The following is a 21,059-nucleotide window of genomic DNA, read 5'->3' on the forward strand; positions in this document are numbered from 1 at the left end:
ATGTGCATGAAGTGTTTGTTATCTGCATTCCATGTCTCTCTGACATCACTAGATTGTCTCCTAACTTCCAACCATGTCTATATGCCTGAAGTGCAAAGGAACCCTTCACACATCTGCTAAAGTGGACTGTAGGCTGCAAGAGCATGTGCCATGATCCTTTTGTTAAAGTGTCACAAGCCTCTTTAGTTTCGTTCAGGGGGTTGCTGGAATGTATGTTGAGCTAGATCAGTGGTTCTTAACCTTTGTTACTCAGATGCTTTTGAACTGCAACTCCCAGAAACCCCAGTCAGCACAGCTGGTGGTGAAGGCTTCTGGGAGTTGCAGTCCAAAACTCCTGAGTAACCCAAGGTTAAGAACCAGTGAGCTAGATAAGTGATGGAGACACATATGAGAACCCCATCCCTAAATGTCACCTTGTAGTCAACAAGTCCAAGATTTTTGTTCTCTGAGCACAAATACCTGAAGACAGTTCCCAAATCATATTCAGGTAAATGTACAAAACCCCCATGATGGGGAACCTGGACTTATTGGAGTTTTCAATCACACTGTATCTTTACGTACATTCATAGACTAGTAAAACTGTACAGCTGGAAGGCAACTCAAGGGTGATCAAGTCCCACCAAAGCAGGAAATCCACAGCTAAAGCATTACTAGTCGACGGCCATCCAAACTTTGTTCTAAAAACTCCAATGACAGAGACTCCAAGGTAGTCAGTACTGGCAGTGTGGAAATTTATGGCTTAGAAACCACCTAACTACACAGTGGATAAAAGTTTGGAGACTTAAGAGCAGAATTAGCTTAAAGTCTTTCCTCAGCAGACTATCCCTTATTGGTTAGTTTACCTTAACTGGCACTTACTGACTTAATAATTCACTCAGAGACGCTGGTAAGATAAAGAAAAGGTTCCATTTACTCCCACTGCCTCATAGATAAAAACAAACAGTGTTCTATAGAAAAAAAATATTAAATGGTTACATGAACAGATTAACTTGCTTTATGCTGACTTACTACATGACTAACTGAGTACTGATTCTAACTGAACATAGATTACCTAAAAGAGAATGGGAAAAGAAGATGAGCAGAGAAGCATGGCTCTCTTCAAAATTCTGAGGCAGAAAAGGAACAATTAACTGTCACTGGACTGATTGCCATTCAATCCAGTCCAGAAATATCCCTCTCAGCCAAAGTCTATTAAAAAATGAGGGTGCAAAAATTCGAACAATCAGTTCCATTACTAAACAGTTCTTGTAATAGTTATAATTGTGTGTTGTCAAGTTGATTCTGACTCATGGCAAATCCTTCCAGAGTTTTCTAGATATAAACTGCTAGAAAATCCCTTTTTCTGGGGGCACTTCTGGGACTGCAGAATTTGCCCAAGGCTACACAGCTTGGTTCTTCTTCATAGAGGCACAGTGGGGAATCAAACTTGCAAATTTTGGCTCAGCAGCTAGATACCTAACTCAAACTATCCAGCCGGTTTGAACAATTCTTACACTCGGGAACTTCTTCCTGTTGTTCAGTTGAAATCTTCATTCTTGAAATTTGAATCCTGTCATTCAGAATTTATGGTCTGGAACTGCAGAAAACAAGCCTATTACATCTGCTACATGACAGCCCTTCAAATATTTAAAGATGACTATCATATCACTTCTCAATCTTATCTTTTTCAGGCTAAACACTCCTAGTTTCTTCAAGCACTCCTCACAGATCTTTGTACTACTTTGGTTGTCCTTCCAACTTGTAGATATTTTTCTTAGAACTCTGTTCTAAGAAAGCTATTAAAACATTCCAGAGTCTTCCTTATGTCTTTGAGCTCAAGGAAGAGACTGTTGTTTTCTTGGAAACATATAGAGTGTGGGAATATATTTGCATCCACATCTTATTCTCCCCCCCCCCAATCCCTCTTCCAACAGGCAGACCCCCAAATAGGGATTTTTGTGGATTCTGGATTTAGTTATTTACATACTAAATTATTTTATTAGGTCTGTGACCATACAAAAAAAAATGAATAGAACTAAATTATTACAGTAGATATGATCAAGCTGAGGTTGCATGCTAATACTTTATTTGTGCATCATGAGCAAGAAAGGATTCCAGTGGTCACTTTCACATCAACTGCTACCACGTGATTCCTGAGATTCGGGCATAGCAGTACTCAATGAGTGAAATCTAAATAGTTATTCATTTGAGTCCTGCTGCAGCGGGACCAGTCTGATCATTCACCTGAGCAAGTAACTGTATCAGGCACCAGATGGTGAGAGTACAAAGTATTGGCTAGGTTTTGGAGAAGAGAGTCACTCCCCTAAACCAACTTGATGCGTTTAGATCCAGTAGATCCTGCCCATTCAGCTTCTATACAGAATGAGGGGGTGGCATTTTGTCCTTCACCCCAGGGACTAAAATGCCTTGGGCCAGCCTTACACTACAAATTATCTCAAAAAAAGAAAAGAAAACCCTCCTCCTTCAGAGTGCATATGTTTTTGCCTTGAGCATTCAAGACTGCCTGGATAATTCACATCTCCTTACCTAAGACTTTGCTTTTTTATATACCAGCAGTTGCATGGTGTGGGAATGGTACAGTGGACCCTCTACTTAAGGAATTAATCCATATTGGAATGGTGGCTGCAAGTCGAAAAGTCTGTAAGTCGAATCTCCATTGACCTACAATGCACTGAAAACCGATTAATCCCATAACCAGTGGTTTTTATTCTATTTTTATTCCATTTTGGTTTTTTTCTGGTCTGTAAGTCGATTCTCTGGCTGCAAGTCGAATCTAAATTTTGCAGCCAGAGAAGTCTGTAACTCGAAAAGTCTGTAAGTCGAGCCGTCTGTAAGTCAAGGGTCCACTGTAATACGGACATCCCTGTCCATGTAGGTGAGCTATGACACCTCCTAAATGCCAGGAAGGACTTCCCCCGTGGCTAGCTTCCCCGTAGAAATAGGAGGGGCCAGTTGGGGGTCAGATGGAACGGAAGGACTAAAGGGGAAGGTTCGAGAACAAGAAGGATGCCCCCAAGTGGAAAAAAGACTGAGGGGAAGGTAAAAAGGGGGAGGAGTCAGAGATGGAGCTGAAGCAGGGGAACCTATCAGCTGGAGACTGGGGAAGTGGTAAAATCACTAGCAGTGAGTCCGTAGAAATGGTAGAATGAGAGGACCTGTGGACTGGGGAGTTGGTGAAGTCATGTGTACCCCCGATTAGCAAAACTCCCTCAAAAATCCTCTGTCTGGAGGTAAAGAGAGAGGTGGAACGGGTGCAAGTAAGCGCACAAGAGAGGGAGCATAGAACGTGACAAGACACAGCAAAACCCAAACCTAGACAGGAGCTCCTGCAACCATACTCTATTCCTCTCAGAGAGACTATCTGGAGGAATGACAAAGCAACTGTAAAGGAGTGCATGAACCTGGACATTAGCCACCACTGTTGTGGGGTTCCTTGCCTAGCATACCTCAGGGGCTCCTCCAGGCCCTAGATGGCTGTGGGGTAACATTCCTGAAACAGCCTCCTGAGTGAAGACAACTCCAGGTCTTTGGACACTGTTATTTTTGTTGTTTCATAGATGGTTATTTGCCCTTTTGGCCCTAGTTTAATAAGCCCTGTTTGTTAACTGCATTTTGCCTCCAAGTATGGAACCTATATGTGACGATGGTCACATCGGGGCATGGGGGGGGGGTTAGCCTCACACATAGTGTCAGATTTTCAAGTACAGGCACCCTCCATGTCTCTTCTGTAGCAATGTTCTCAAGAAAAGTCAAAACACGGAGCTCCTTTTCCTTAGCTTGCTGTCCCTGCTGGTCTCTTAAGTGACAACATAGTACAATAGAGTGACTGGAGGTTGCACTAAAATGGTATGCAAGGGCTCTGGTGAATCGACAGACCTATTTGTACTCTCATGGACGACAGGGAACAGACCATGCCTAAGAAGACATGCCCTTTGAGGCAGTTAACTCACTCTGCCTCATAGGCTTGTCAATTCTTAAGCTGTAAAGGTAGAAATATGTTCTTATGTTACAGAAAGAAATTTAATTAGAAGTTAATATTTCAGAACCTCAAATAATGCAATTATGATGTCCTGTTGGAGGGGTTTCTTTGCTGCTCTTCCCTGCCCATATGGGGAAATTGGCTTGCCAAACACAACACAATAAACATTGACACAGCACAAAAAAGCTATTTTTAACTCTCAGGACCTATTGGCAAAAATAAATCTCATGCAGGCAGGTTCATGCTGGGGATAATTGTTCACCCTCCACTACAGAAATACTGGTAAAGTGATACTTGAAAGCAATGATCCACTAGGACAATGCCCAGCTAGACAGAGTAAATTGTGTAGATTATTGCTAATGAGCAAAATTCAGAGACGAACTTAAAGACTGTTGAGGAGGTGGCTTTGTTTACGTATTTTTTGCCCTCGTAGCCCAGAAGAGCATGACCACAGTTCTGTGTCAAATGAGCTTTGCTCTTCAGCTGCATGGCCATCTATTACAGAAGATTGCCTAACACCAGGGCAGACAAGAGAGTACAAGTCAGACAGAGCAATGTGTGGTCAGAAAGCAAGGGTGAAGGGTAAAGAATGGGAAGACTTTTGCTACAGCAGGATGTGTCAGCAGCAATCTAGCAAGATCATCATCACAATCTTAGCACTGCATGATCAGGACATCCTCCTTCCATGTCACTATACCTTATTCACAGTTTTATGTCCCTCTCCCTCCAGCTTCTTGAGTTGAAACAGGGACTCCAAATGGCTCTAAACTGCTTCTGAATGTTGGAGCATATGTGATCTCCTAAGTCCACAAAGGCCAAACCACACACATACGGCTATTAAGCTTGTCACTGTAAGTTCCAAGAGGGTTCCCCAATGTACATGTAAACAAAGTGCATAATACGCATTGTTTTGCTGTATACCATCAAGTCACTTTCAATTGATGGCAATTCTATGAATTAATGATCTTGCAGAGTAATTCATGAGCTGGGTACCTGGATGCAGACTCCAAGACTGGGAGTTTGATTCCCCCAATTTGCCTCCAAGGAGAAGAGCCAGCTTGTAGAAACTCAGACAAGCTGCACAGTCTGAGAATACTCTCAGAAAAAGGGAATGACAGACCACTTTGGAGTACTTTACACCTAGAAAACCCTGGGACAGGTCACCATAAATTGGAATTGAGCAGACAGTGTGTAATTATTATAATGAATTAATGATTTATTATCAACAGCTGTGCTCAGTGCTTGGAAACTCAAGGTCATGACTTTCATCATTGAGTCAATTCATCCTTTATTTGGTCTTCCTCTTTTCCTGCTATTTTTTTAATTTTCCAAGCATTTTTGCTTTTCTAGTGCCATTTTCAACATTACATTTATATCATCATTCTGCAGAGCTGATTTTTTCTTCTTCTGAACAGTCCTTGTGCACTTTCTCCTTTCACCTTTATTAGGAGTCATTTCAAGTCATTGCTCTTTTCTGCCAGCAATAAGCAATCATCTGAGTATTTTAATTATTGATATCCCTGCCATGAATCTCCACTCCTCATTCATCTTAATCTAGTCCAGCTTTCTATATGACATTTTCAGCATACAGATTGAACAGACAGGGCGGAAAAAAATACATCATTGTCTGGCCATAGGCATGCAAAATCATTCTGTTTCTCCATATCCTGTTCTATCAGTAGTTTCTTGTCCAGAGTATAAACCACACTGGAAACAAAAACCTGTGGAGGCACATCCAGCTTTTCATGATCCCACCATCTAATGCTATGCGGTAAAGCCCAAAGTGTTTTCCCCCCGAAATTCTTTGATATATTATAGTAGCCAACATGAATTTGCAGTGTGATCTCTAGTGCTCTTCATTTTCTTAGCCCAGCCTGAACATCAGTTGTTTCTTGCTTCGTATATGGTCTTTGTTGCAAAAACTTGACCACCACATAAGAAATTAAGACAATGGTCCTACAGCTACTACACTCTCTGGCATCTCCTTTTTCAAAGACTGGAATCCGTATTTCATGTTCCCAATCTGTGGGTCATTGTTTTGTTTTCTATGTTTGCCACCATATTCTTGTTAGGATGCACATACCTTGTTTTAAAGGGAACATGTTGCTCTTTAAGATCAAATGAGCAAATTCATCTCAGACTTTCCTTTCCCAAAGGCTGGAAAAAGTTTCACCATCATCAGGATAAGAACCCATGTTGTTCAAAAGCATTAAGGTTATATGTATTTAAAATCACTGCCAATATTTAGTAATTAAAGTTACCACCCACTGCCTCCCCATGGTCCCCAATGGCTTCCCAACAGTGAAAGGGATTCCATGGGACCTGGTGCATGCTAGAAGCTTTCCTTTTTGAACAGGAAGCTAGGCAGAGCTGGAATAAAATAACAAACTACACTGAATTACTGTTACACCATTATGTACCTTAAACTTTCCCTGAACTCTATCATAGCTCTCTTCACATGTTCACCAAGCTCATATTCCCTCAAATGTTGTTCTCTCACTTCTACAGCATTCAAATACTCTAAAAACATCCTCATCTGACTCAGGCTACATTCAAACTGACACACATTCTATCCAATTTTCAACTCCTCTTCTCAACATTCCTATGGTTGCGACTGGCTGAGCCAAAGAGAGGGCAGTCTGTTAACAGTAATACATTGCTTCCTAGCTGTACCCGTCCTCCAAGATGCATTTATAAAACTCAGTGGATAGGTTGTGTCTCTAGTTATCTTTGTTTGTAGGATCACCAACAAAGGACTTGGGCCTCAATCCAACTGGTTAGTCACATCTGGAGTAGACCCATTGAATCAACCATTAAATAGTGAGTGAATGCTTATATATGAGTTGCATCAATTCAATAGCTTGAGTCAGCATTATCACTGCATTTAGATCTTTGCAAGGATTTCTTCCAGATCAGATTGGCTACAGATCAGGGGCTGAGAAAACAGTCTTTCCTACTCTGTTGCAGGTGTCTCAGTTCCCTAGCAGAGATCTATTTGCTCCACAAGGATCTTTCTGCCATGCATCCACTCTCTATGAGTAGATCCCTGCTATCTAGACTGACTTGCTAGATCTGATAGGGACTGTTAAGAGTCTTATTATCCAAGAGATTGATTGGTTAGGCACATACTCTTCCACCACCACCACCTATGCTAAGGCTGAATTTGTCATTTCAGTGTGCATGAACCAGGGTCTAATGGCAATATCCAGTGTTAGTAGCCATATGAACACAAGTTATGTACTATTGTCCAATGCAGTGGACATCACTTGGGACTGAGGTGCATTGACATTAGCCTGTGTTCAGCTGACATGCCGAATTATACCATCATACATTTCTATGTCCATGAAAACAATAATTTTTGAAACCTGGAAGAGGGTCAAAAGATGACATTACTATTTATGAAACATTTAATGTGGGAGTAATGAGTGTTTTAAGTTGCTATAAACAAACAAAAGGACTAGTTCAAGTTGTGCGTGCTTGTGTGTGTGTGTTTAAAGGTTATATTATTGTTTCCTGCTGCCTACTGAATAGAGGAACCATTTTTAGAAAAACGTTCCCTCTAAATACACTCTAAAAAGATTGTTTTGAAATGGCAAACAAATCATTTCCCTTCTGGTTGAGATATAACACTAAGAATAGAAAATGGAGCCTTAACTTGTACTTTGTGCTGGAACACATACAATCAAGATACAAACTGCTTCCCGAAGTTAAAGGGATAGGACAAAGTTCAGCACTGATTTACAAATACTCAGTCATACAGGTGCTTATTGGTTACAACCCTATACTTACACAATCACCACAAAGTTTGTCCCACTGAATACAATACTTCTGAGTAGACGTATACACAATGGCATTGTTACTCTAATGGGATTATAGAAGCTTTTATAAATAGAAGTGTACTAAGCTATGTAGTTTATGGACAAAGTTACCACATATTGATGGTGAGAGAAGTTTCATAGCTGAATGCTTTCTCCTGGCATGAGGATGCAATAATTAAAAAAGCAACAGTTTGTGCAGTCTGTTGAAACACACAAGCCTAACGAAAAACCAACTGCAGAAAGTTCAAACTACAAACGGATAGGACACTGCTGATGTGGTATCAGTCCAAGTGTTTTGAATTTCCAGAATGTACAAACTGTACAGAATGTAGCAGCAATTTCTCTTTCATTTTATTTCTTTTTAGGCCATTTCACACAGTATCTTGATAAGATGTATGCCTGAGATACTTTAAGGATAACCTTTAGCATCAACTGTAAGTGTAAAAAGATATCTGTTGTACAGATGTGTACTTGTAAGAAAATGTGAACTATTCTTTTTCATGGGGAAGAAAAAAGCCACATGCTACCATCTATAATGAGTGAAATTGCCTGTAGTTTAACCACATTATTTGCTACTAGAGCTCTGGGGAAAAAACATATCAATGAACATCTAGGCACAAATCCACTCTAATTAAAACAGAACACTGATATCTCAATACATTCCATCCCAGATGACTTGCCTATAAATAGACTTTCTGTTCTGTAGACACAAATTCTTCCAAAAAGAAAAAGGTGAAGAATGGTAAGTTTGACAGCAGAAAGGCTTCATGTTAAAATGTGTCTGGCTATTTAGGTGTCATCACCATGGCTTTCAACTTGATTCCTTTCCAACTTGACAGAAGTCTGTTCCCAGCACATTTTAACATTATCTGTTCTAGTCTTTAATTTCACAACAAAGTCCATAGAATTTGCATTCATGATAGTTACTTTATTATTCAAAAGCATGGAAAATACTGCATATTTGTGAATTTGTTTATAACTGAATCAATTTCATTACCAAAAACTAGCACTGCACAGTTATGGGAAAGTAAATTCCATTAAAACTGGTAGGATTTAATGCATAAGGTCAGGCTGCAAATTACCATATAACCGTAATGGTGCATGTTAGTGGAATATAATAGCCACTTGTGATTAAATTACACTTTCACTATAAGCTACATTTTCACTTTCAAGCATAATACTGGATATTTGGAGTAGCACCAATTCACTCTCTGGTAGGAAGATGAAATGCTTACTTACCCTGCAGACAATTCTGATGTGGCAGGAAAGTAAGAGAAATGTAATGCACACTTTCTAACATTCAGATATTCAATATTACACAAATAATGAACTCAATGCATTTCAAAAGTATTTGGAAAGAATGTACAGTGCTGTGATCCACATGCACACAGCCTTTTTCTAAAGTTTACCAATGTCTGCTTAAAATGCAAGAGTTGCTTAAAGTAAATATGAAAGTAATAAATTACAATGAAATGAACCATTAACACAATGAATCACTCAATCTGATTAAATGTTCAGCCAGCAATTACCCATCTTAACTCTTCAGAGCTACAAAAGTTTATATTTTACAAAAGTATCATGCATAATGATAAATTGCCTTTAAAAAAATGTAAGTTAAGTTTTTATTAACTCTCCTATAGGACAACTAGGTTTGAAAACTTGAGAGTTTTCATCACAAAGTTTGTAAGTATAGTCTTCTCAGTTCCGGTCTCTGGAAATCAAGTCAAAGAAAAAAAATTTAACATTGAAACATGCTCAGAAAAAAAGTTTTAAAACTTCTTACCTTAAAGAAGCTCCGGAGAAAATACATTATGCTTAGCATTTTTGGAATAAGCAATAAGGAACTGTTCAATCTTTAGAATATCCAGGGCCCTGTGTGAATTCCTACACCCCTGCTGTGTCTTTAGTTACATGCTTTCTTGTTGCTATTTTGGACAGTCTTAGTACAAGAGAATCATATGAGCCATGCCAGGAGCTTATGCTAAGGAGTTGCATAACAATTAGGGCTTATCTGCACTGGCTGTACAGTGCAAACAGGTTTGTTCACAGTTTGCTGGCCCCAAAGCACTTCTACTGGGCATGCTCACAACAATAATCATTGTGTTTGCTTAAATGTAAAATAAGAAGGGCCATTTGTGAGCTCATCCAAAGAAACTGGTAGCCAATGAGACTCAAAGGGAAAGTGCATGGTCATTTACATCCTGTCCTTTCTCTGCCCCATCCCCTCCCCATTCTGTTTTTGCCAAGAGTTACCTCAATCAATGGGTATTTAACTCTTCATTTCACTTCTCCCCATCCTTAGCAATTCACTTAGGAAAAAAACAAAGTAGGTGCACCTGTTTCACAGCTGTATGTGCTGCTGGAAAACTATGGGCTTGTACAGAACTTGGAGAAATAAACTGTCTCAGACTACAACATGTTGTTGGGGTTTTTTTGGGGCAGTTGTAATCCAGAAAACTTACTTTTGGATTTGCTCTGCAAAGCTCTACAAAACTACTAGAAAAGCTAGGCATGGAATTCCAAAGGATGCCAGTATTTCAGAGTTTGTTGTTAACACCCCATCAAATTGAGGACAGGTTGCTGTTGAAAAAAATGGAAGCATTTGAAATGTGGATTTATTGCAGAATGCTAAGAATTTCTTGAACTGAGGTAGTGACCAATAAGATGTCCTAAGGCAAATGACTGAAAGATCAAGAAATCATAAAACATATAACACAAAAAAATACTTAGGACATTTCAGTGTCATAAAGGGAATAGGTTGTTACAACTGATCACTCAAGGTAAACCAAATGGGGTGAAAGAAGGGAAAGAATCTCCTGGCTGAAGAACATGGAAGATCTGAATGCAGTACAATATCACTGTTTCAAGTTGTCATTTCCACAGCAATTCCCTGGTAAGTTTGATGGCTGAGTTGGGATTTAAACCCAGGTCTATTAATCCAAAACTGAAACCCCAACACCATGCTGGCCTTCTCCATTTAAAGAGCCTTTTCACTTAGATGGTTGCTAGGACACAACCATCTACGTCTATGTTGGCTTGGGCATGTCGTGAGAATGGCTGATGGTCAGATTCCAAAAGATCTCCTGTATGGAGAATTAGTGCAAGGAAATCAGCCCAGAGGGAGGCCACAGCTGCGATACAAGGACATCTGCAAGCGGGATCTGAAGGCCTTAGGAATAGACCTCAACAGATGGGAAACTTTGACATCTGAGTGTTCAGCCCGGAGGTAGGCGTTGCATCACGGCCTCTCCCAATTTGAAGAGACACTTGTCCAGCAGACCGCAGCAAAGAGGCAGTCCCGAAACCAACAACATCAGGGAGCTGGACAGGATTGCATTTGTCTTCAGTGTGGTGGGGATTGTCACTCTCGAATTGGCCTTCTCAGCCACACACATTGTCATGATCGAATTGGCCTTCTCAGTTCCAAGACCTCCATTCAGAGCATGTTACCATAGTCTCTCGAGACTGAAGGATGCCTACAGGACACAACCATAGAGTGCAGGGAGCTCCACGGCTCCATCTGCCAGTGTCCTTTCCAGATTTCATCATTGGCTATCTTCATCCTCTGTCTATGGGGAGCAAAATACATTTTTAACCTATAGTGCACAGGAAAGGACGATGAGTGATTGGCAGTAGGAAGCAACAGCTTAAGAAATTTAAGGACAGCAGTCTCACCTCTTTTTTCAACAGGATTCAGTTCTGGTAACTCAGCTGAGCTAGAGCAGGTTTATATTTTAATTTTTGTGCCCCAGTAAGGGACATTCTAGTCTTCCAGAGTCACATTTTGTTGCAGGATCCACACATTTGAAACATTGCCAGTTGTAGAGGTGTAAACAGATCCCTGAGTTTCTCCCACTCTGTGGCTCTGCACAGTTGTCATTTATTTCCAAAGAAAACAGGGCTTGACCAAAGATCGCTCCCACAAGTCTCTTGCATTTGGCCATTGGGCCCTCGAAAGATGCAACATGTGGGGACCAATTTTTTAAATAAAATCAGATGCTATTTTTCAATGAGCCATGATGCCAAGAAACAGAAGTGACACACTCTTAGTTGTTGGTAGGGAGAGACTGAAATTCTCAGCATATTCAAGGAATACAAGAGGCAAATGTAAAATTCCTAACCGTAATCTTGATCTTACTCCCAACACTTAAAATACTGGATTTTCATGAGGTCAGAAAACATCCCCAAAACTCACAATGGAAATGGCATCATCTTAACAGATGAGGTTTAAACTTCTTTGAGTCAAAACACCACCATGAACAAAGAAATAAAATGGACTTTACTTCCGCTGCCCTGATGCTAAGTGTATATACTTGGGAATGAACACTATTTGGTTTCAGAGAAGCAAATATTTTCATTATTTTAAATAGTAAAAATAGAAAAAATGAGCACGTGCAATCATGTACATGTCCACCTAGCTTCTCCCTGCATATACCAAAATATTTAAAATATGAAAATAAAATAAAAAGGATGCTGCAGAAACCTTTCTCAGACCCAGTGGACACGGGCAGCTTCACTCCCAGTGGGACCATGCCAGTTGGTTTCCTGCTGCCCCTGTTGCCTGCTGTTCTTTGGGTTGAACTTTGGAGAGTTCTGGGCTGTGAACATGGGAAGCTCTAGCAGCACTCACATAGGAACACCACATGCCAGGAAGTCTTTGCCTCAGGATTCTGTCTCTGCACCTCTTGGCAAGTTTATGTGCAGATCAACAATTTCAGGCTTAAACCTAATAAACCACGATTGGAATCTCAGGTCAGCCTTGAAATCATGAGCAGCTCTGGGCAAGCCGCTACAACTGAACCATTTCCTTAGGAATCAGGCAAGTGAAAACAAGCATGCTGTTTGAACAGGTAAATTATGCTACTGAAATCCCCATAGGGCTTGCTTGGGGCCAGTTTTTGCATATATCTGCTCTGCTATACCAGTTGTGATCAACACACATGGACCAATTCAGACCTACAAGAAGCCTGCCCCCTGGCTGCTTCATGTGGCACTGTGGTACAGCTGACTCTACTCTCCGTGATCAATGTGCATAAGCAGTTGGACTAATAACAACATTCTTCACATGACAATTGCAAAGGTAAATGAATAAAGGATTGTACTTATGGAAGTGAGGGTTTAAGTGGTTTATAAATCAACATAAATGAGTAAAAGAGTAAATAAGTGTTACCTGTATCGCCCTTGGGGACGAAACTACTTAAAGCAGTTTATCACTCAGTTAATTAGTGAAAAAATAAAACTGATGAAAAACTGAAACATTGCTTTTGGCTATTCATAAAAACAAAATGATGTTAAGTCAGAGTGTGGAAAAATTGCTTTTTTGGGAGGAAATGCCTGAACAGCATAACCAATGGGAGCTGTCATCCATAAAAGGAAATCTCCCAAATTCTGCTAGGACCAATGCCTACTAGCACCACCCAGATGTCACTCCACACAAGAACTGCCTGCATCCATGGAGCTATGTGCAAAATTCCCCTCCCCAATTACAGGGCTAATGATGGCCCCAACTGTTGACTGGGACCATGGCTATTGCCCGTTGTGGGAGAAAAGATATCTGGAATCACATGCATGGAAACAAGGGTCTAACCCTGCCAAACCTAATCCTCATCATTGATATGGATGCAGTCCGAAGGCAGCCCAAATGCATATATCATTAATGAATGCTAAATCCTGACCCAATAAAACTCATACACACTTTATAGATGACCCACATTCAAACTGCTCAGTCGAGTGGCATACAGTGTGGGGAGCACAACTACTATCCAGGAGGTGATGAATTGCCTAGGAGGAGGATGCTCCCCTTGTACTGCCTTTCAGTCCATCTTGTCCACCATCTGTTTGGTGAGCTGGGTGGAGCATGATTTATATGTGAAGGACAGGTGTGAACAGAGTCACCCTTGACCAACGTTCTCGTCATTTAAATGCCTGTACTTCCCCCACTTAAGGGATGTGTGATGAGAAAAGCAGTTCCCAGGAGAACAAGTAGGGGAGCTAGAATGAGATATCAGCAAACAAGCAAAGGCAAATTAAAATTACAACTGTGCACAGATAGGGTGGAAAACCTCAATAAACTATTTGTGGATGATTGTACCAGATTTCTCTAGGATAATGAGAACTTCTCCAGTGATCCCATAGCAGTGATTTTAGCACAGAGTTTGTTTGTTTATTTGTTTACTTGCTTGTTTAAGGATTTGGAGGATTTTGTACAGCACCCAGGTGTGACAAATACAACTATGTTGGCACTCCTGCCACCATTTTGGTTTCTTAAGAATGCCTTTGACTTAGTGGTGTTTTAGAGCATTGTTGTGAGTGGAGTGAGACAGCCCCAAAAGAATGGTGGGATAAATTTGGAAAAAAATAAAACATTAATTAAAACGTCCCAATCTCCAGATGCTGGAATAAAAATGGGAGGATGATGGTGTGAACGAGAGCACCTAAGTTAATGCTGATAGCTGCCTGCAGTTCTTATTGTCCACAGAGTTGTTCATCCCTGCCATACAATATACTTTTGAGAATTCAAAGTCAGTCCTTGCACAGATTTTTTTATTTTTTTTGTAAACACAGCATCTTACCTTCTTTTTTACACAGTTAAAAGAGATGCCAAAGAAAAAGCTTTAGATGAAACATTGTTGGCTGCCAGTATACTACTAAACCATTAAGCCTAGTTCCTTAGGGTTATAATGCCATTCATTCTAGAGAAGCTGACATTTACATTCTGTCAGCATGACTGGAGACTGGCAGAAGTTCTATAAACCAGCAGAAATGTCTTGCGTGCACAGCACTGTTAAGTGGCATGGAGGTTACCTCTATAGCACAACCCATTTGCTGAACGACTGCAGGTCTTTATCAAATGTTTATTTATCAAATCAGGTGCTTTACGTCCAAGTCAAATACAAGGTACTCTGAGTGGCCATAGCTTCCCATGGATTCAGGCAGAACTCTTCCCTTCAAGCGCTACCTGAGGCTCTTTTTCCTTTTTTAAGTGGAGATAGTACATAGTGAACCTGATAGCTTATACTGTATATGCAAAGCATGCAGTCTCCAGAGAGCTACAACAACAACAACAACAACAACAACAACAACAACAACAACAACAACAACAACAACAACAACAACAACAACAACAACAACAACAACAACAGTGTTTGCTGACCAGGACTATAAACCCAAGATTGTGCCACAATTAGTATATGCTTTGCTTTAAAAATCCCAAATGTTGCTGTTTCAATTCAAAGAGGCAAGAAATGCTCTAATAATCGCACATATTTTTCACAAGAGTCTTGAGGAAATTATAAGAGGACTTGGAGAGTTTTCTAAAGTATAACGGAAGGAAGAATTGCTGCCAACTATGGCAAAAATCGCTCTCTCAAGGTTCTGAAAGGCTAGAGACTTCTCGTTTCCAGGGGAACACCATCAAGCAGAGAATAATTAAATGACCATTATCTTATTTCACAGATAAATCAGAGGCCAGCTCTTGTCTGCTCTGAATGGTGCACTTGAAAACAACAACCAAAAAGGGTATGAAAGCTTATGCAAAGTGATCTTCACTGATGAAACATAAATTAAGGAGGCTGATGTCGTAAGAAACCTAAAATCATGGAATGGAAGATTTGTGGTGGCCTGATGTGAATTTTCAGTGAGTAATAACTCTGAATAAAGAGCTCATGGAAAGACAACTTCTGGGAACCTTCTCTCAGGCACAGAAAACTATTCTGAAAAGGGCACAATGAATGGAGGCGATGAGGGCCATTTCCATTTGAGAGAGGGATGTATAATGACTGACCTTTCATTTGTGTGCAAAAATATTTTCCCTTACATATGCATGTATTCAACTTCATGAGTGTAATTAATTTTCTTGTACATCAGCAGTAGCAGTAGTACACAGAAGAGAATTTAACTCTTCTTTCTCATAAAAATCCAGACATTTTAAGAGTACAGTCCTGTGTTTCCTTATCTACTTAACAGAGGCTTATTTTTGAGTAGAGATGTGTGCTATTAAGAATTAAACAAGTTCCCATTTTAGTGGAAACAACATGTGTGTGTGTGTGTGTGTGTGTGTGTGTGTGTGTGTGTGTGTGTGTGTGTGTGTGTGTGTGTGTGTGTGTGTGTGTGTGTGTGTGTGTGTGTGTGTGTGTGTATGTATGTATGTATGTATGTATGTATGTATGTACCCCTGTAGCTGAAATCAAATTTAAGAGGCAACTTCAGTTACGGGAATTGCTGGGGCTCAGTGTAGCCCTCAGTAGGTTAGCAAGTCCCATCCACACGGCTCTCTATATGGAGAATGCTTTCTTAGTTCAGCAGACATGTGCAGAAAATTATATATTGACTGTTTATCAAAAAAAAATGTACTGTGTTCAGTTTTGAAAGTATATTTTTAGAGTCAGGAGCATGCAATTAAAATTGCAGATATCTAAAATAATTTTTTGCTTATTATATTTTAACCCCACCTGTCTCCCTTGCAGGACCCAAAGTCGCTTACAACATAAATTCAAAAAGAAATTTGGCTTTTATAAAACCACAATAAATTATGGTATCTGTAACAGTATCAAAACAGCATCATGGAGACTGTCACATTAAAACACACACTAAAGGGATGCAGTTTTAAAGCCTTTTTCAGACAGCAATGAAAAGAAAAGCCCACCTTCGTCATCAATTAATCAGTGGCTAACAACCTGTCTGAATAAAAATGTCCATGCTTGCTGACAGGACAGCAGAAAGGGGCTGGCTCAGAAGGGAGGTCTATAGCCTTGGGGGAGTGAAGAAGAAGGCTTTCTGTACTTCTGTACTTGACAAAGGTGCACATGAGGTTGGTGGGAGAGAAAGGTCTGACCTGACGATCCTAAGTTAGGGGCAGGAACACATAAAGGTGGGTGGGTAAGTGGAGATAGATTTGTGCCATCAAGTCATAATGGACTTAAAGCAACCCTAGTAAGACAAGTCCAAGTAGGGGCGCTTTTTTTTTGAGGAATGGTTTCACCAGTTCCATCCTCTCAATGAGCTTCCATGGCCAAGCTCTCTCTCTCTCTCTCTCTCTCTCTCTCTCTCTCTCTCTCTCTCTCTCTCTCTCTCTGTGTGTGTGTGTGTGTGTGTGTGTGTGTTTAAGTGTAGCCTGTCAGAGGTTTCAGTCAACTTCCAGAGGTACAGACATCCATAACTATGGAAACCTTATTCCCTGAATGTTGTGTGTGGCCTATTGCTGTCTGCAGGAGACATAACAGGAGATGATTCATTTAAAAAAAAATCAAGCCAAGACATTTTCAACCAAATCATCACATGCACAGAGATTATTCTAGATTTTGTTCAGATCACTGCATAATCACGAATTACTGTAGCAGCCAGTTTGGGTATGAATAGAGTATACATTGATCAAAGTGGAGTGCAAAAAGAAGTCTTGTATTAAAACTACAGTAAAAAATGTTTCTTTTGCACCATTTCAGAACCAGTGGGTATTAATAGTCTGGAGAGGGAGTGAAGGGAAATCTTGAACAGAGAACGTGTGAAAACTGTGCATGCATCATTTCTGGACTTTAATTTTAAAAATCTTCAACTTAAAATGCAGCCCAGGCAAAATAGAACATGGGAGAGAGTCAACCTGTGCTGACCCAAAATATTTTGCTGCCTGAAACAGAAGCTAAATGGAAGTATTTCTATACCTTATTCTGGCTTCATTAATTCATTCATTCAATTTAAATATTGCTGGATAGCTACAGTTCTCTGGGCAGTTCACAAAAGTTAGCTTAACACAAGAAAGTAATAAAACGTAGTGTTAAACAAAAACCCTAAAGGTGGGGGAGAAAAAAAAACAGTTGCAAAATAAAACCAAAGTAAAACCCACAGTAGTAGGAATATATTTTTTAAAACCAGGAAAAAAATGCTTCTATAAATGGAAGTACTAAAAATTCAGTGAGAGTTTTAAAGAAACCTTTGTATAGTGCCAAACAATCACTGCATGGATGCCTAGAGGTACCAGGTCAGTAGAATCCTATTGCCTAACATTTCAGGGTCACAATCTGAGATTGAGGTTTCATCCTTGTAATACCACAGAGGCTCAAGAAGACTCACAAGTTTCAATGCTTATTTGAAACTTCCCCTACAGGCAAATGGCTACTCCAAAAATGAAATCAAAAGAGCCATCAAACCAGGAAAACAACACCAAACTGAAGAAGAAAAACAGCCACCCACAAATAAAGTATTTCTGCCATACATCAAAGGGGTCACGGACCGCATGGGGAAACTTTTGAGAAAACACAACCTACAAACAGTATTCAAGCCCACCACAAAAATACAACAAATGTTATGGTCAGCAAAGGACAGCCACTGCAGGAGTATACTGGATACCTTATAGTTGTGGCCAGGTATACATTTGAACCACAAAATGAAGCATCCACACTAGAATCAAAGATCATGAGAGACACTGCAGACTAAAACAACCAGAAAAATCTGCAGCAGCTGAACATGCCCTAAAACAAGCTGGACATGAAATTCTATTTCAAAATACTGAAATACTGGACAACACCAGCAATCATTACGTCAGACTGCACAGGGAAGCCATTGAAATCCACAAGCACCAGCAGAACTTCAACAAAAAAGAGGAGTTTGAAACTCTACAAAACTTGGCTTCCAGCTCTGAAAAATACAGCGTGCAAAAGGTCAACGACCTCTACCCAGCCACAAGGACCGGGGATCACTACACACAAAAGACCAGCTAATGACACCCAACAGTCACAGTGACAGATAATCTCTTCTCCTTATCACAACAATACATCCACAACAAGACACACCAATCACCCATCTCCTGAATAGGACAAAAGCCTATCTCACAGCCAGAGCACAGAGTGCTGTCCTCTGAAGATGCTGGCCACAGAGACTGGCAAAACTTTAGGAAGAACAACCTTCAGAACACAGCCAAGGAGCCCGAAAATCCCACAACAACCATTAGATCCTGGCCGTGAAAGCCTTCGCGAATACATGCAATGCTAATACTTCATGCTTTGTTCTGAATGGCACTATGTGTGGAACTACATGCATCACTTCTGTCTTTTTGGTAGACTGATGGTTAGCAAGCACAACATATATACAAACACCTTCATGCTGAGCCAGGGAACCTTGGCATCAAGTAAGAATGGGTGGAGATAGGTGTTAAGGCTTTAAAACCACTCTCTCTCTCTCTCTCTCTCTCTCTCTCTCTCTCTCTCTCTCTCACACACACACACACACACACACACACACACACACACACACACACACACACACATACAAAAACACCTAAACTGTCTGTACCTCCGGAAGTTGACTGAAACCTCTGACAGGTTACAATTAAACACGTGTACACACACACACACACACACACACACACACACACACACACACACACACACACACACACACACACACACACACACACACACACACACACACACACACACACACACACACACACCTAAACTCCCTCCTTCAGAACTGGTCACCATGAGATCTGTCTCCTTTCCTGGGGTTAGGGATAATTCTTATAATTTCATCTTGCACCCTAACTGGGGTGCCCCCACCGAAGAGATCCTGTTGTACCATCCAGGCATGTTGTCCCTAAATCTCGCTCGCTCTCTCTCCCTTGTGGTGATTCCTGAAATAGGCTACTTCACTCTGCTGCATAGCAGGGTGGCCTTGAAGTCCATCCATGAACGAATGCCAAAGTACAAGCAGGACCAGGGGACAAAAAGAGTGAGAGTTGTGCTTATCCCTCTAAGAAGCCCTTCTCTCCAGTGCCTCTGCTTTCTGGGAAGTACGCTTTGCTGGCAGCTTGTCAGTCATTTGACTAATAGAACCACATGGCATGTCCTGGGTCTTTTGAGCTCTGGGCAGTGGGAGGGAAACAGCACTCTGAAGTCTGACCAAAAAGCAAGACACACATTAGTCATTCCAAGCAGCTCCACAATGAACTTTTCATTAGATGCAGTTTCTCAGCAGACTATTATGGGTGACCCAGGTTTACCAAACAGCTAATCCCTAGGAATGAAGGTTTCCCAACAAAGCCTTCTTTCCTGCGGGTCTGGGCATTTCCACACTGCCAAGCAGCCCCTAGGGGATGTGCCAACCTCTCTAGCTCATACTCTGGTAAGCAAATGCCAAAGCCTTCATTTGGCAGCAGAAAAACACCCTAGTGCTGTCTTGAATGTACACCAGGGTGTTTGGCACTTTCCCCCTAGTTTCCTTGAGTAGCAGTGCCTGATAATTATTGTTGTACCCTGCCCTTGCATTTGCCTATTAACTTTTCTGTCTATTCAGGGATAATCCCATGCATTGCTTTATACTTTTGGCCAGCTGAGTGGGATGCAGAAATGTCGGGTGCTGCCCCCTCACTGGATCCAGGCCATCCACTGTTCATTGCCAGGCAACTGTAAGCACACTTTCTGCTCCCCATTCATTGTTTTGCTTCAAGCTTGTGTTTAACACTTTGGGCACTGTATACCATCAGTTACAGGAGTCCATTTGGGCAGAGCTTGATTTGTCAAACTCTGAATTAAAAAATTTAAGGCACATCCTTTCAACATTACCTTCTCCTCTCTCATCTACAAATAACATTATGTTATGGTTGTTGTGGGTTTTTAGGGCTCTTTGGCCGTGTTCTGAAGGTTGTTCTTCCTAATGATTCACCAGTCTGTGGTCGGCATCTTTAGAGGACCTCTGAAGATGCCGGCCACAGAGACTGGCGAAACGTTAGGAAGAACAACCTACAGAACACAGCCCAAGAGCCCAAAAAACCCACAACAACCATTCGATCCCGGCCGTGAAAGCCTTCGCGAAGACATTATGTTACTCACAGCCATACAAACTTTGTTTCTACCTCCTACCCCCAATATTCAGTGCTATGTTCTTGTATCAACTATGCTAGAGGGTTAGATTGCCTGGGTCTTCTGGGAAGTGAGACAGATTGTGAGTCTACTTGATTTGGAACAAGAGAGGAAGTGGCGAGAGGGAAAAAAATTCCTTTCCTTTGATGATACATACTACAAAATGCAAATTCAATTAGCTGAGTGAATATTAGGAATGGGTGACCTGGGTGCTTACCCTGGGCAAAGTGAAGGAGGCATCACATTGAGCAAAGTGACTGTGAATTGTTGTTGTCGTTTGTGTACTGCCTGTAGTGAATTAGCTGTGGGTAAGTAATAACAATAACCACTTCAGTTCTGCAAATTGTTTTGAGTACTAGGCAGAGCTGTGCATAGGCCTCTCAAAATCCTCCAGTCAAGTTGTGGTATGAC

The 21,059-nt window shown here is 40.9% G+C and overlaps 1 protein-coding gene across 3 annotated transcripts in view; it reads right to left on the reverse strand.

The window, feature by feature from the left end:
* ARHGEF4 (Rho guanine nucleotide exchange factor 4) overlaps nt 1-21,059 on the reverse strand; it is a 207,299-nt gene that overhangs the window by 167,770 nt on the left and 18,470 nt on the right. Inside the window, exon 1 of one of the 3 annotated variants that reach the window (XM_078389379.1) lies at nt 9,581-10,022. The exons of the other annotated variants lie outside the window; for them this stretch is intronic. Coding sequence (XP_078245505.1) covers nt 9,581-9,619 — 39 coding nt within the window. The 5' untranslated portion in view covers nt 9,620-10,022. Of the gene's footprint in view, nt 1-9,580; nt 10,023-21,059 lie in introns of those variants that run through there. 3 annotated transcript variants of the gene reach the window in all.

Source organism: Pogona vitticeps, chromosome 3 (genome assembly GCF_051106095.1).
Source record: "Pogona vitticeps strain Pit_001003342236 chromosome 3, PviZW2.1, whole genome shotgun sequence".
Lineage (NCBI taxonomy): Eukaryota > Metazoa > Chordata > Lepidosauria > Squamata > Agamidae > Pogona > Pogona vitticeps.